Source organism: Phaseolus vulgaris, chromosome 9 (genome assembly GCF_000499845.2).
Source record: "Phaseolus vulgaris cultivar G19833 chromosome 9, P. vulgaris v2.0, whole genome shotgun sequence".
Classification (NCBI taxonomy): domain Eukaryota; kingdom Viridiplantae; phylum Streptophyta; class Magnoliopsida; order Fabales; family Fabaceae; genus Phaseolus; species Phaseolus vulgaris.
The window spans coordinates 32,480,317-32,497,636 of record NC_023751.2 but is presented as its reverse complement, the minus strand read 5'-3'; the positions used below and the strand labels follow the sequence as shown (position 1 = coordinate 32,497,636).

Here is a 17,320-nt window from a genome sequence, read left to right as displayed (position 1 = left end):
GGATGATGCGAATCGGTTAAAATGCAGGAAAAACCAGCAGAAGAAGGAAAGGAAGTACCTTTTTATGATCGGGAAGGCGATGAAGGATGTTGGTGATTCAGAAGGTTGAAGAACGCTGAGAGTTTTTTTTTTTTTTGCAGAAGAGAGTTGGAGCGTCTGAGAAAACGAAGAAAGTGATGGAACAGTGAAGCGAAATGAGTTTAAGGGTTTTTCGAAATGGGTTTGGGAAGCGCAAACGTTAACTGAAGGTAACCGTTGATGAAGCCACGTGTCGAACGATGGGAGGAGTGTTTGGTGGAGCGTCAGAGAAGCAGAAAGTACAACCGCTTGGAATTCTGTGCCAATGCCACGTAGATCGGTATTGACGTGACTCCTTTAGTATTTTCGCTGGACAAGTCTTCGCTTAAGACTGGGGGGCTTGTGTACCGCCCTAGTAGTCGGAAGTGATGACGTGGCACCAAGCTACAGTATAGGCGTGTTGACGAGACGCCAGGTTGGCAGAAGGGAAGGAAGTCGGGGGGCTCGTGAGGTCGCCAGTTATTATGTCGGCGTGCTCCGATCTCCAGCACACCAGAACCGGTGGTCACCAAGTTGAAGATGAAGTCGCCAGATGTAAACTCAGGCGACCAAGTGATCAGAGATCGCCGGAGCAAGCACATCGCCGAAGATGAAGGTGGTGCAGATTATGAAGGCGGCCGGCGAGACCACAGGGAAGGTGTACGAAGGCACCCTAACTCGCCAATTCCAGTAGAGATCGCGCTCCAAGTTAGCTATGCACTGAGCAGTATCATGCATAAATAACTTAGCCAAAGGATAGTCAGAAGCAGCGCCCAAGTCAAGGAGGCTCCAGATGATGGCACGTGTACAGCTGGATGCGAGCCACGTGTCCAGGTCTGTAACTGCCAGGAGAGAGAAAGTGGCTAGGTATTTAAGGGTTCCCCAACGAACTTTTGAGGTACGCGCGTTCAGATTGTATTCTTTACGCTTGCGAGTTTCTAGAGAATACTGTGAGAGAGAACATTGCACGGCTCCTTGAGAGTTCTTGAGTGTTGTTCTTAGTATTTGGTGGTTCGGTCACTGACTTGGGCGTTGGAGTGTGATCGGCCGCAGCGGCGCCGCTCTGTTCTTTTGCAGGTTCTTGAGGTGGATCGTGACGAAGGACGGAGGTTGAAGCGGTGCACACGTCGATCCAAGTTTGACGAGGCAAGTTCCAACATTCTGGTCAACAGGCAGGATCAGGTGTGTTTTCAAATTTTATACCGACCTGGAACACAAGATGTAATTGTCGATGCTCTGTCCTGCTAAGGAACGCCAACCCCTTCATTACTGCTTGCATTGTCTTCGCCGATTCCCTTGTTGTTTCAAGAGTTACAAGAGTTCTTCAAAACCTCGGAAGGTGCCTAGTTAATCCAATCTTGCACTCACGATCAACAACACCCCAATTTGTTCTCAGTCCGCAATGGAATGTTGTTTTTTCAACACCAATTGTTCCTCCCAGTGTCCAATAATTTCAGAGAAAAGATCCTCCTCGAAATGCATGAGTCCCCAACAAATGGTCATTCTAGTCTCAAGCCTACCCTCGCTCGAGTCGCTGCCTCATTTTATTGGCTGAGATGGACATGGGATGTGAAAATATTCCTCCAGCAATGTGTCACTTGTCAAAGAAATAAATACCTACAAAAAAAAAATTCAACGGTTACTTCAACCTCTCCCAACACCGACACAAGTATGGGAAGATTTATCTATGAATTTCATAACTCATTTACCTTCATCAGCGGGTCACACAGTGGTTTGGGTCATTTGTGACCGTCTCACCAAATATGCCCATTTTCTGGCTCTCCCTACACACTTCACAGTGCAACAACTCGCCAAGCGCTTGACGATGGAAATCTTTCACGTTCACGGAATGCCAAAAACCATAGTCTCGGGTCGCGATCCACTCTTTGTTAGCACGATTTTGAGACAATTGTTCAAAGCCCAGGGTACAAACAGATGGGCAAATAGAGGTTTTAAACAGAGGGCTAGAAGCATACCTGCGATGTTTCACTGGGGACCACCCCCACACATGGTACCAATACCTCCACCTCGTGGAGTTATAGCACAATATGACGCATCACTCGACTATTGGCACCTCCCTCTTACATGCGTTATACGGTCATTCACTTCCCACCATCCTCGAGGTGTTACATATTTCTCGCGCCGACACCACCATCCCGGAACTGCTACACCAACATACCTTAGTATTGCATGCTCTCAAACATAACTTCCGCAAAACTCGCCAACGCATATGCGGACAGGCTAATCGGCACCGATCGGACCGCACCTTCAACGTAGATGACTAGGTCTGGATCCGCCTCCAGCCATACCGCAGTGGAATGTCGTCCATGTCCGAGACTAGCCCCTCGCTACTCAAACCCATACCAAATCAGTCGCCGCATAGGTGTCGTTGCGTATGAACTCTAATTACCTCCCTCATCTCGCATCCACCCAGTGTTTCACGTTTCACTCCTTCCCCTTTCAGAGGACCAATACCTTCCCCTCCCCCAAACCCAAACTCTATCATGGAACATAACTCAACACCCTTTAAGTTCCCTATACAAGTTTCACATGACTTTTTGAGCACACTGCGCTTACCAACCACTCAAAATGTGCCAACGCATCTATCCCCAGCTATTTCACGCTGCCCAAATATCGAGTCTTACGCCTCACTAATCTTCATAAATCCTCAAGTACATGTAACCCTATTCCTAACTCATTCATGCATGTCCCTAAACCAAACCTATTACTTCCCAATGGTCCACCATAGAAACTCATGCATCACCCACTCCCCATAATAACCATTAACACATGCCTCCAAACCAAATACCTTAAACCCCAATGGTCCACTCATAGAGCCTCGTGCCTCACCCACTTCCCATAATACTCCAAACATAGTGAACCCTAACCCAAGCCCAATAATGTCTGCACCTATGCCCAACCCATTAAACTCACATATTTAACAAATTCCAATTACAACCAAGCCCAACCAATCAGTCCAACAACCCCACTCAGCCTAACAAGATCATCAAACTCAGTTTGAGGACAAAGTGTCTAAACCAACGACAACAGGCTCAAACATCAGATTAATAAACCTAGATGGATGGAAGACTTCTTAGTTTAATGGTCCTATAAGATTGTTTAATTTAATTGCTTTTAGTTTTAATGTCATATTGCTTACAAGGGTAAAGCTCATTGTGGCCCTTTACAAACCCTATTTGAGTACCAATGACGTGAATGAATACAAAGAATAATTTTTTTTCATAGAATTTTATCTTCCTTAGCTTTTAGGTTTTTAGTGTGACTATAGCAAAAATTTATCAAGTTTGAATTGATGTTTTTAAAACCTCTTCCTGAATTAATAGATTAAAAAAAGTTTCTTATAGAACCTGATTCAAGAGTTACGATTCTTAAATGAATAAAGAAAAATTCAAGTATAAGATAGATAAAGATAGAATGATTGCACAAAGACTTTTAAATTGGTTAGAATAAATCGATTCTTCATCCAATATTAATAAAATTAACCTTCAAGTTCTTTTTCCCACTATTTTGAAATGTTTTTATTACAACCCCATTGTACATGAAAAGCATGCAATCAGACTCAAGATAAAGATAATGCATTTAGAATTTCTTATGGTTTGTTTGTTTCTAGATATCACAAGAGACGAGGAATGGACGAGCTGGTGAGAGCGTTTTTTTACTCTTCACAAAAATAAAGAGATTTACGTTGATTCCATGTAGGCACAAAGATAGATAAAGATAGAATGATTGCACAAAGACTTTTAAATTGGTTAGAATAAATCAATTCTTCATCCAATATTAATTAACTTAACCTTCAAGTTTTTTTCCACTATTTTGAAATGTTTTGATTACAACCACATTGTACATGAAAATAATGCAATCAGACTCAAGATAAAGATAATGCACTTAAAATTCCTTATGGTTTGTTTGTTTCCAGGTATCACAAGAGAGAAGGAAGGCGGGTGAGAGCGTTTTTTTACTCTTCAAAAAAATAAAGAGATTTGCGTTGATTCCATGTAGGCACAATGCAATTTTACTTTGATACCTTTGCATCCTTTTTGAATATATTAAACACATTAAATACATTGCTGGGCAGTTGTGCATGCCTTCAGGATAAAAGTGGTGCTAGTTTTGAAGGTTTTATGACCATCATGGGGCTTTTTTTTCGTTTTTACCAAAATGGGGTCGTTTCCAAAAAACTTACAAATATGGGCAAGTCGTGTCAACTTGGCACGACTTTGTCACGTCAGCATGAAGTTGTGCCAAGTTGGCACGACTTCTGCCACGTCAACCCCTGAAGTCATGTCAATTTGGTACGACTTTGTCCACGTCATATATATATATATATATATATATATATATATATATATATATATATTTATTTTTATTTTTAAATTTTCTTGTAAAATTTTCTTATTTAGATATTGACTAGTAAGTTATGTAATGTTTAAAATTAATTTGATACATAATTTTCTAAGGGTGTTAGTTTTAAGCAATAAAAAAATGAATAATTGTGTATGGATCATGTTTGACGATAATGTAATATATTAATTTGGTTATTAGATTAATAAAAAATATGAAAAAGAAAAAAAATGTTCATATTGCAGAACCGAAGGTCACAATAAAAGTAATTGTCCGCACAAACAAGCTTGATAATAAAATTCAATTTCAAGTTTGATTATTAATTTTCTCATTTTCTTTACCTAAGTATTTATACCTTCATAAAAAATTTATTTATCAAATTAATTTCAAATATTACATAACTTATAATTTTAATTATAATTAAATAATTATAATATATATTTATTTAAAAACAAAAATAAAATAAAAATATGATGTGGACAAAGTCGTGCCAACTTGACACGACTTCAGATTGACGTGGTAGAAGTCGTGCCAAGTTGACACGACTTTAGGCTAACGTGGCAAAGTCGTGCCAACTTGACACGACTTTTACATATGAAGTCGTGCCAAGTTGGCACGACTTGCCCCATATTTGTAATTTTTTTGACAACGACCCCATTTTGGTAAAAACAAAAAAAAAGACCCCGTGATGGTCATAAAACCAGTTTTGAATGGGGTTTCCTTGGTTACCGTGGTCACAATGCTTGGTAGCAGTGGCACAGAAGAGAATCTTGACCAGTTTGTTTAAAAAGTTCTAAACCCGTGAACTAACAAAAACCTTGTTAGTGTATAAATAAAATTAGGTTTTGTGAGAGTTCTGTTTGTTGTACTTAGAGAGAGTGAACTTTGTATTGTCAGATATGGTTTTGTTGTGCCTAGAACGAGTGAAAGTGAGAGCTGGATTGTTGTTAGAGTTGTTTATTTTTCTATGCTTGAGTAAGAACAGTAAAAAAATGTAAAATCACTTGATGCAATGAGTCTCTCTTGATTTTTTTTACTAGAATCAATTTCTTATCAGAAGGGAGAATCATTATTAAATTTTCAAATAAACAACAAAATCGATTCTTGTTTTAAAGAACCAGAATCGATTTTCCAATTTTTCGAAATGGTGCAAGTTGGTTTTAGAGAATCGATTCTATAGTTTTTAAAACTAAAACGAGAATCGAAATTGATTTTAGTTTTTTTCTAAAAGTACATACATAATCAATTTTGTGAACTTATAATATTTGTTGTTGTGTTTTTTTTCCACATTGGATCTTGGGTGTTGTGGTGGTTGGATAATCTGGTAATTCTTAGCTTGTGTTGATCATATTGTGATCTTCTTCTTCTCTAGTGTCCTTCACGTAATTTCATCATTTTTTCTTTTTTTTAATAAATGTATTACGTGTGTTTATTTTTTAATTTTTAAAAATATAATTTACAATTTTGTGTATATATTTACTGTTTTTATTTTTAATAAATGTATTTATATTTTTTTTACATGTGTTTACTGTTTATTCTATTTTTTTTATATGTTTATTGTTTTTTATTTTTATAAATGTATTTACATTTTTTTATTATTATGTTTTTTTTTATTTTTTACGGTTTAGTTTTCTATTTTATGACTTTGCTGTTTTATATATATTTTTTGTTTGTTATTACGTGTTTAATATTTTTATTTTTATTATTATTATGTATTTATTTTTTGTAATTTTTTTATGTGTTATGTGTTAATGACTTCTCAGCAATACAATCAATCACATATTCCATCCAACCATAACTAAGTGATATAGTAAAAATAAGAAATAAAAATAAAAATATCCGTCTATACAATTGAACAGGTAAATAAATTAAATGTCTAAATCATTTAAACATTATTATTGAACAAAATTTTAATCTTAAAAAGACTAAAATGTCAACTTATAAAAATAATAAACAATTTAAAAGTAATATCAAAATTGTTAATGCAATCCTTTTTACTCTATCATTTATAATTTGAATGACTAAAATATTGGTTGATTGATAAAAAACATTAATGAAATATTTTGTTGAAATCAAAAAATGCAAGCACGAAATTGAAGCAAAGTAGAGGAAACCCATCACTCCCCGCCAACCAAAAGAATGATGTTACAACAGGTTAGGGCGTTTCTAAAACCCCGTCAGAGTTCCGTCCTTTCTCCGCCGTTCCTCCACCGCTTCTGTTCAGCTCCACCGCCACTAAGTGAATCAAACGACGCCGAATTGGTGTCGAATCTCCTCCTGCAGCACCACAACCCCTTCCACGCCGCCGAATCGAGCCTCCAGCTCCACGGCATCACCCTCACCCCCGACCTCCTCTTCCAAACCCTCCTCCGCCTCAAGAACCACTCCAAGATAGCCCTCTCACTCTTCCACTACGCCAAAACCCTACCCAATCCCCCTCTCACCCACGCCTCCTACACGCTCCTCATCGATTCCTTGGCCAAGGTTCGCCAATTCGACGTCGCATGGCAACTCATCGTCGAAATGGCCCAGTGCAACCTCCACCCAACCCCTGCCACCTTCCTAACCCTAATTCGCCGCCTTGTAGCCGCCGGCCTCACGCGCCAGGCGGTACGCGCCTTCCACGACATTGACGCCTTTGCCAAAACCACTCCCGACGACTTCTGCTTCCTGCTCGACACGCTCTGCAAGTACGGCTACGTCAGACTCGCCGTCGAGGTTTTCAACAGAAACAGAACCACCTTCCCTCCCAACGTGAAAATATACACTGTTTTGATCTACGGGTGGTGCAAGCTGGGGAAGGTTAAAATGGCGCAAACGTTTTTGAACGAAATGATTGAGCGAGGGATTGAGCCGAATGTTGTTACTTATAACGTTTTGTTGAATGGGGTTTGTAGGAAGGTGAGTTTGCACCCTGAGGAGAGGTTTGAGAGGACGATAAGGAATGCAGAGGAGGTGTTTGATCAAATGCGTAACAACAAGATTGAGCCGGATGTGACTAGCTTCTCGATTTTGCTTCATGTTTATAGCCGCGCGCATAAGCCGGAGCTGGTGCTTGATAAGCTGAGGTTGATGAAGGAGAAAGGGATATTTCCCAATGTGGTGATGTATACCTCGGTTATTAAGTGCCTTGCTTCGTGTGGGAGGCTTGAGGATGCAGAGAGGTTGCTTGAGGAGATGGTGAAGGATGGAGTGAGTCCGTGTGCCGCAACGTATAATTGCTTCTTTAAGGAGTATAGAGGGAGGAAGGATGCTGAGAGTGCTTTGAGGATGTTTAAGAGGATGAAGGAGGATGGGTTGTGTGCGCCGAGCTCGCACACCTATGTGATTTTGATTAGGATGTTTTTGAGGTTGGACATGATCAGATTTGTGAAGGAAATATGGGAAGATATGAAGGTCACTGGAGCGGGGCCGGATTTGGATTTGTACACGGTTTTGATACATGGGTTGTGTGAGAGGCAGAACTGGAGGGAGGCTTGCCATTATTTTGTTGAGATGATAGAGAAAGGGTTTCTTCCTCTGAAAAGTACCTTTGAGACCCTTTATAGGGGGCTAATTCAGGCTGATATGTTAAGGACTTGGAGGAGATTGAAGAAGAAGCTTGATGAAGAATCAATAACTTTTGGTTCAGAGTTTCAGAATTATCATTTGAAACCTTATAGGAGATAACTTATTACACACTTGAGACTTTTATAGCTTCTTTGGCCCAATTTAACTTTATGCCTCTACAAGATTTCCGCAAGAATCAGATTACACGAGATATAGTTATGCACCTCATCATAGAGGTAAGGCTAGTGAAAAGGAAAATTCTCTCATGGAAGAGAGAGGCATTGCAAATTACAATTCTAGAGAAAACCAAACATGGTGGCTGGATGATAGAGCATCCTTGAGTTCTCTCCTTCAATGCCCAAAAGGAACACAGTTGGATCCTTGGAGGTGTTGGGTAACACCATCTACTGAAATTGGAAGTACTAAACCCATTCTTTTACTTGTGAAAAAACGTAAGTTGTCCAAAAGGAATAGTTGGAGTGTTAGGTCTTCGGTAACATCTTCTATTGAAATTTGAAATTGCTTAGTTCATTCTTTTACGGGTGGATGTCATAAAGCTCCAAGGCAATGAAGGTTCATAATTAAACCCATAATTCAGGAGGATTACCCAAGGCTTTTCCATCAGTAGGTTCACGGCTTCCAGATTTGACGACTCTGGTAGGAAGGAATGGACTGAGGGAAGTTACAACTGGAGGTAGCTTTCTTGATTATACACTATTTGTAACCAATAAAATCACCTTCATTTTGAAGTTTTTAAATTTGTATTCATTTCTTTTCTTTTCTTTTCTTTTGTTCTTTTCTCACATTGTAGTGACAATTTTGTGGGCCCGTTCTTTGAATTTGCTGAAGTGGGTAGGCAACTCCACCCTGAATTTCTTTTCTTGTTCGTCTTTCTTTTCTGCAATTTATTAAAAATTAAATAAGCCAATAGTTAAAATCTTTCTTGGTAAAACAAAGTAACAACTTTAGGTTGTAAAGTTATTTCAATGATTAAAATCAACAAAGTTGCATTTCAAAGTATTCTTTACATGAATTCTTAACAATGTAATAGATAACATTCTTTTGTAGTTAACTACATGAGTTTTGTCCTTTAAGAAGAAAAGTAACCAACACTAATCTAACCAACTACAACATGGATTAATAGATTACAATGTCATTTCTTAACTTTTGTAAGAGAAAACTCTTTTATATAACCAATTACATAAGTTGTAACAAACTACATAAAACCACTTTAATCAAATTGGTTCACATGCATTATGAATTAACTAGTTACAAAATATTGTACAATGTTACAGTCGAAATGTTGGCATGTTAATCAATTACATAAGTTTCCTTAATCAATTACAAAAGGTTGTATAGCTAAGTCATTCTGTTAACCTTAGGAATTAATAAATTATGTAAGTTTCATATCAATTACATAAAGTTGTAATACGTAACTTATATCATTAGGCTTGCAAAATAATCAATTACAATGGAACGTAATCAATAACATAATATTAAAGTAAGTTATAAAAAATCCATTATGAACACGGAGAACAAAATTGTTAGATCTAAGTGATCTAATTGCTAGACGATTTGATCATTACACAATTTTAACTAAATAGTTTGATTAACAAGTCTAGTTTTCACTACCAGAATAATTAAGATGTTGATGATTTTGATCATAATAAATAATATCAAGTTTTAATGAACTAACACTATAAAAAAATCAATATTATCTATGAATTTTTACCTACAAATATGAATCCATAGGTAAATTCAACATTTTCTACGGATACTACTCATGGACAACATTACTTACGGATATTATCCACAGATTCTAAATCAGTAGGTAAATTCAGAATTACCAATTATCACTCACGGGTTTTATTATCTATCAACTTTTACCTACGGATCTCTATTACCTACCAATTATACCACGAATATCTATCACCCACGGATCTTTATTACCTACCAACTATTATTGTAATAATTATATACATAATATTAAAAATATTTAATAATATTAAAATATTTAATAATATTATTAATAATATTTAAGAATATTAATAATATTTAATAATATTTGATAATATTTAATAATATTTAATAATATTAATAATATTAATAATATTTAATAATATTAATGGTATTTAATAATATTTAATAATATTAATAGTATTTAATAATATTTAATAATATTAAATACAAGAACAAAGTAAGATAACAGTAAAAAATATTAATAACAAGAACTCAATTAAAAAATATTAAAATTTTAAATATTCAATAGATCATCAATAAAAAAAAAGTTAAATAGATAATACTGACAATACTCAAATTATGAGAGATTTAAAACTTATCTAAATCTTTCTATTAAAAAATATTATCAATTATCATCTTTAATACAATAAATAAAAATATATTTTCATATATTTAATAATTTAATTTTTTAATTAATTTTGAAGGGTGTCAAGATATAGCATCCTATATATTATTCGATTATTAATCTTATATAATATATGAGTAAGTAAAAATATTATAATTAAGTAAATATGATACTTTCATTATGTAGACGCGTGTATTTTAAATTATAATAAAATTTACTACCTTATATACATTTGGTAAAGTACTATTAGGAAAGTAAAAAAATAAATAAATGTAGAGAGTTAAAAACTTACACTTGTGGTGTAGTGTTAAAAAAAAATGCTATAAACTATTATATTTACAATTTACAAGGTGAAAGAAACTTTCCATGTATTAAGATGTGAGACATTTGGCATTAAAAATAAATAAATAGATATATATATTATTTGATTTCTTAACGCTGAGGGAAATAAATGAAATGGTGTTTGATTGGTTGGAACACGTAAAAACAAACCCACAGCGTCCACGGTGTCCGAATTTGACACTGGAATTTTCTTACGAACACTGTTTTGCAGCAAAAATCGAAACCAACAACCGCCCATTTATTTCCCTCCGACGACCTTGACTGCTACCAAGAACAAAAACTGCCCCCAACCCCAACTCACTACCTTCCTCAACGCCTCCATTTTCCCCCTTCAAATCTACGCTACTGGGATCCGTTCACCAACGCCAAAAATCTCGGTGCTTTGTTTCGGAAGCACCGGCATTGGGAACTGTGATGGTGAAAACCGAGGCTAAGAAGAAGGGTTCCGGAGCACCGTGGCTTTGGGTTCTCATGGCTCTCGTGGCTGTCTTCGTTGCTATGGCTGTGTCCTCTAAAACTTCTCCCACAATTTCTCTGTCTGGAGCCATTGATAGAGCTTGCCAGTGTGCCCGGGTAATTTCTATCAACTCTTTTCGTCGATAAACCACATTCGAAGTTTCTTTTCTTGTTTTTAGGTTGTGGGGTTTTGAATCTTGGACAAAGTGTGTGTCTTTTTGTGATTTTCGTTTTTGTTTTTTTTTCTCCCTTTGTCTTGTTTGTGCAATTCTCTCTTTGTCGGTTGCAGGGTACACCGAAGTACAGTGGCATGGTTGAGGACTGTTGTTGTGATTATGAAACTGTGGACCATCTCAATGAGGAAGTTTTGAACCCTTCCCTCCAAGAACTCGTGAAGACCCCTTTCTTTCGATACTTTAAGGTTTTCTTCGTTGACTAAGATCATCTTGTTTTCTGTTGATACTTATGGTTAGGTTACCTTGAGTTTGATGAGAGCCTGATAAGTGTTTTTGTGTTCCACTTTTTATCCCTTGTATTGTAAAGATTACTGGCATCCTGTTCACACCAGCAGCGCAATTTAGGATTGAGAGGCCTATCTAAAGGAACTTTGTGATGGATCCAAATTTGTTTTTTTATTGATGATTTTAAAAGGCTTTCTTAATCAATGAAATGTTTGAATTTTGATGTGATCAACGGTGTGAGAAATTAGAGAAAACCACTTATGTTGTTGATATGCATTAGGGCTTTAGAATGAATCAAGTCTATGAATGCTCATTTGCATTGTCTACTGAACTTAGTGGCCTTCATCTTCATAATATTAAATTTTTTTATAGGTGAAGTTGTGGTGTGACTGTCCTTTCTGGCCTGATGATGGCATGTGCCGGTTGCGGGACTGTAGTGTATGTGAATGCCCAGAAAGTGAGTTCCCCGAATCATTTAAGAAGCCTCATCGCTTCTCAATGAATGATCTTGTTTGTCAAGAAGGTAAACCTCAGGCAGCTGTTGACCGTACTTTAGACAGTAAAGTTTTCAGAGGATGGTCAGAAACAGACAATCCATGGACGATTGACGATGAGACTGACAATGGTGTGTTATTACTCTATATTGTAATTCATATCTAAATTATTTGTGTTAATAGTTGTTGTTTATCCAATTAGTTTTGTGAAAGTGAAATAGTAGATATTAACAGTGAAGTATAAAATTTAGGATTCTTAAATATATAGAGTGACATCAGATTTATACTCCTCAAATGAGTATATCTTTGTGGAATAGTTTTGGTTGATATCTTGATCTGCTAAGATATTTTTATGATTAAATTTCAATTTGACCAGCCCTTGGTTTTCAGTATCAGAAAGCAAACAGTGTAGTTAGCATTCACTTCTAGTAAAAGTTCCTTTAGCTTTTTAATAGGTGACAGCATGTGATTCAAATTATTAAATCTTTTTATGATATACTCAACCTTTTTCCAAGAAAAATAAGCATGTCAATTAAAACCTGTGTTTGTATTTGCAGATGAGATGACATACGTGAATCTTCAACTGAATCCTGAAAGGTATACTGGTTACACTGGTTCATCTGCAAGAAGGATATGGGATGCTGTCTACTCTGAGAACTGCCCCAAATGTAAGTTTTCTCTGAAAAGCTTATTCACTTAAATAATTTGAATAAACTTTAATATTTTGTAAAGGCCTTGGATTTTAGGTTGTTTGATGGTACCTTTCATGTTGTAAAACATTGACAGACCAGTAACCTTGAATATAAATAATTACCCTCTATTTTTCTGTCTTTATGCATTATATAATATCTTGCTTTCCATAGGGTGGATATTAGTCGTGTTCTTATCACTTTTTTTACTGAAAAGATGTATTTGAAATGTTGTTTGATGGTACCTTTCATGTTGTAAAACATTGACAGACCAGTAACCTTGAATATAAATAATTACCCTTTATTTTTCTGTCTTTATGCATTATATAATGTCTTGCTTTCCATAGGGTTGATATTAGTCGTGTTCTTATCTCTTTTTTTACTGAAAAGATGTATTTGAAATGTTGTTTGATGGTACCTTTCATGTTGTAAAACATTGACAGACCAGTAACCTTGAATATAAATAATTACCCTCTATTTTTCTGTCTTTATGCATTATATAATGTCTTGCTTTCCATAGGGTGGATATTAGTCGTGTTCTTATCACTTTTTTTACTGAAAAGATGTATTTGAAATGTTAGTAAAAGGGGACTTTTTTTTTTCTCTGGTTTCTATGGTTCATTAATTTGATTTTTTTTTGTCTTTTGTAGATCCGTCTCAAGAATTATGTCAAGAGAAAAAGATTTTGTATAAATTGATATCCGGTCTTCACTCCTCCATATCAATACATATAGCTGCTGAGTATCTACTTGATGAAACTACAAATTTGGTAAATTCTCTGTTTGAAAAGAATATTTGCATCGCTTTTGAGGAATTAATACAACTATTGCATATTCGAGCCTAAAAGTTATGGATCTTTCTATGCTCTAAAGTAATTTGGATGTAGCTCATTTTGAAGCCTCCTGCATTTTTTGAGTGGCATACCCATGTTATTCTAATATTTTTCACTGTGAACATAAGAAAAATATATTTCAATATCTAACTTCTTTCTTTCTTTTTTATCATTCCAGTGGGGCCAAAATCTTACTTTGATTTATGATCGAGTCCTAAAATACCCTGATCGTGTCAGCAATTTGTATTTCACTTTTCTCTTTGTGCTGCGAGCAGTAACCAAGGTGAGTATAAAATGTGTTGGTTTAACGTCAGAAACTGTGCATCTATTAATGGATCAATCTTGCTATTTTATTCTTCATTTAAAAATACTTGTTAATTATATTCTTGATGCTATCTACATTCTTCTTTAGGCTGCAAATTATCTGGAACAGGCAGAGTATGATACAGGCAACCATAATGAGGACCTTAAGACACATTCCTTGATAAAACAGCTACTTTCTGACCCCAAGCTTCAAACTGCTTGTCCAATTCCATTTGATGAAGCGAATTTGTGGAAAGGCCAAAGTGGACCTGAGCTAAAACAGAAAATTCAACAACAGTTTAGAAACATCAGGTATTACTAGAAACCAGTGGGCTTGGCTCCAGCCTAGCTAAATATTATTAATGTATAACTTGCAGGGCTTAGTCTCTTGTAAGCATGCTTCATACTACTAACAAATATGCAGAAAAGACAATTGATTCTTATGATTCATAGTAATGCTCACAAAACCATAGTTGTGGAAGGAACAAAATTGCATAAGTTTGATTTTATCCAAAATCCTGTAATTGATGAGTATGATTTTTCTTTTCATCTTCCATGCTTTGGAATTTTAGTCTCTTTTGAGTTTCCACATACTGATGCGTGTTAAGTGGGTTTATCTGGACATTTTTAGTGCTGATCACATCTGATTATGAACTTTTTGACTGTATGAACCCAACTAAGTGACATCCTTTTACTTGTTATACTAATTCATTTTACACTCTTCTTTTGATTTATTTGTCTCATTGGAATACTTTTTGTATGGAAACAGTGCATTGATGGATTGTATAGGATGTGAGAAGTGTCGATTATGGGGTAAGCTGCAGGTTCTCGGTCTTGGAACTGCATTAAAGATTCTCTTCTCTGTTGATGGTCAAGAAAACTCAGTAAGTACATTTTACCTCAGAATTTTTTTTCCTCCTCTCTTTAAACTAAGGTTCAGTGACCAAGACCTTATAATTTGCACTTGACGATCTTGCAGCTGCAGCTGCAAAGGAATGAGGTAATTGCACTGATGAACCTTCTGAATCGACTTTCGGAATCTGTCAAATTTGTCCATGAAGTGGGACCTGCAGCTGATAGTGTGATGGAAGGACATGTTTCTGCTCATACAACATTTATTAACGCATGGAAAAAAATTTGGTCCTTTGTATCTAAAACTTAGGTAACATGCTACCTTCTTTGTATTTGTTGTATCATTCTTTGATGTACCAAACTGAGTATTAGATGTTTGCATCATCTGCAGGGCGAGTGAGTGGTGACAGTTATGTTCTCTATGATTCAAATTACTCCAGAGGTTACACATAGAACAACACTGTTATTGTTTGGAAACTAATGTACTTAGAGAGTCTCAAAATTGAAAATAAATGGTTAAACATATATAGGGGGAAAAAATTAACTGAAAGGAATAGAAAATATATTACTTGGGAATATGGGATTTAATCCCCTTCTCCCCACCGATTTTGTAATTCAATATTTCTTACAATATCTCTCTACCATTTCTCCTTGTGTCTTGGGAAAAGGAAACCACAAACACACACCTTCACACTTTTCGGAGTTCTAGAAGAGAAAGGTTGTTAAAATTATGAATAAAATACATTGGACACTGTCTATAAATAATATAATAATAATTTTAAATTAAAAAATAAAATGAAATGAATAAAATATTAATTTATTAAGATGTGAAGTGTATGTTTTCTTGTTGAGGGTGTTAAGATATCAGCTTCCTTCAAAGGTAGGTTATCAGTTGAGTGAATCATAAATAAGTAACGCTAAAAAATCTGCAATTTTTATAACTGCAAAAACAGTTTTTAAAGGTGGATAAGTTATGTAACCCTGATATGATGAATTAAAATGTAGGATTTGAGTATATTATATAATTATGAATTATATAAATTAATAATAAAAATTTATATGTTTTGGAGTAAAAAAATGTTTTTTTATGATAAGTTCAAAATATTTGTTTCTTATTTTTATAATTATAATAAATTTTTATATAAGTTTGAGTTTTTAAAAAATTAATATATTTTTTATTTTTAAAATTGTGTTAGAATATGTTAGAATTAATAGAAATTCAACAGATATTTTTTTGAATCGGAAACTTCACCGATATGTATCGTGTCAGTGTCTAATATATGTGTTTGACACAGACACGTCATTTAAGAGGAGTGTTCGAGCCAAAGTGGATAAGCTTAAATCCAACTTTTAATTTTATGTAGTTAACTTATATTAATAATTGTATATTAAAAAATTAAAGGTGACACTATTTTATTAAAATATGTTTTAATTTGTATATCAAATTATTATATTGATTTTATTAATGGGAAATATTTTTTAATATGTTTATGTGTATATTTTTAATTTTTTTATTCAAGTTATCTTTTCTAAGAGAGGAAAAAATAGTTTATTAATCCAGCAAAAGACCTTGTGTCAACCTAAATATTACAATCTATTTAATATATAAATTAGATAATCAATTACTTTTTACTCTTTAATCCATTGATCAAGCCGAATTGTCAAAATTTGATACCCAATCTCTTTAGTTCTCAAGTTAATTAATTGGACCTACTAATTCAATTTAATTTTTCTCAGTACAATATTTATTTTAAATATAATTTTAAAGCCATTATTCATTTAATTTTAAATTTAGTATATATATATGCAGTTTTTAAATTTTCTTAGATCATATTCATATTTTTTTAATTTAAAAAAAATACTTGTTTTCCAAATGTAGGGAGGGCCATGAAAAATAGGTTTAGGGTTATTAGCCCGTCCTATAAGATTTGGTCCACTTTTGCGGTTCAGCCTGTATTTTTTTTAAATTAATAATATATATATATATATATATATATAATATCAAATCTAAAATTTATTATAAAAATATTAAGTCTCACTATTGCATTGATGAGGATTGAAATTTAACAATTTACACATTTAAGAAAGAAAAACTATTAAATATTAAAAAATTATTATCCATTTTTGTAAAGGTATTTCAAATTAGTAACCGAGAGAAGATGCTTTTTTACCTTCATGTATTTCTTATTCCACTTCATACTTAAAAAAAATACTCAAATTACTTTTTTATATTTTATATTTTATATTTTTTTAGAAACTTATTGAGTTATAGAATCTGGAAGTTAAAATTTGTGTTATTGATTGTACAATATTCCTAATTGCTTAATTAAAAATACAAATTTATATTTCATATTGTATAATCTGGAATGAATAATTTTTAAAAAATTAGAATATGAGACTGCAAGAAGAAATTAAGGAAATACTGGAATTTTTTTCTAAATTTTTAAGATATGCGAGTTATGCAAGTCAGTCTGCCTCATCCCGCATTATCCTGTGTTGGTTGCGGGTTAAGTAGGATGTGCATAAGCAATCCAATGAGTTGAAATAGACGACCCATC

The 17,320-nt window shown here is 34.4% G+C and overlaps 2 protein-coding genes across 2 annotated transcripts; both read left to right on the top strand.

Annotated features, from left to right (window-relative positions):
- The first annotated feature begins 6,493 nt into the window (after positions 1 to 6,493).
- LOC137820682 (pentatricopeptide repeat-containing protein At2g13420, mitochondrial-like) lies at positions 6,494 to 8,848 on the top strand. Its single transcript, XM_068624866.1, has 2 exons — positions 6,494 to 8,662; positions 8,780 to 8,848. Exon 1 carries the CDS (start codon positions 6,559 to 6,561, stop codon positions 8,086 to 8,088), a length of 1,530 nt encoding a protein of 509 aa, XP_068480967.1. The 5' UTR covers positions 6,494 to 6,558; the 3' UTR covers positions 8,089 to 8,662; positions 8,780 to 8,848.
- A 1,925-nt stretch (positions 8,849 to 10,773) lies between these two features.
- On the top strand, positions 10,774 to 15,395 carry LOC137820681 (endoplasmic reticulum oxidoreductin-2-like). The gene is made up of 10 exons (XM_068624865.1): positions 10,774 to 11,248; positions 11,421 to 11,552; positions 11,965 to 12,217; positions 12,644 to 12,754; positions 13,426 to 13,544; positions 13,786 to 13,890; positions 14,020 to 14,222; positions 14,680 to 14,794; positions 14,890 to 15,072; positions 15,154 to 15,395. The coding sequence occupies exons 1-9, from the start codon at positions 11,090 to 11,092 to the stop codon at positions 15,070 to 15,072; spliced, it is 1,380 nt and encodes a 459-aa protein (XP_068480966.1). The 5' UTR covers positions 10,774 to 11,089; the 3' UTR covers positions 15,154 to 15,395.
- The last annotated feature ends 1,925 nt before the right edge of the window (positions 15,396 to 17,320 follow it).

Coding starts and splice junctions, on each gene's coding strand:
- LOC137820681 (XM_068624865.1), top strand. CDS start 11,090: ATGGTGAAAACCGAGGCTAAGAAGAAGGGTTCCGGAGCACCGTGGCTT. Junction 11,249..11,420: donor GAGCTTGCCAGTGTGCCCGG/GTAATTTCTATC, acceptor TGTCGGTTGCAG/GGTACACCGAAGTACAGTGG. Junction 12,755..13,425: donor CTCTGAGAACTGCCCCAAAT/GTAAGTTTTCTC, acceptor TGTCTTTTGTAG/ATCCGTCTCAAGAATTATGT.
- LOC137820682 (XM_068624866.1), top strand. CDS start 6,559: ATGATGTTACAACAGGTTAGGGCGTTTCTAAAACCCCGTCAGAGTTCC.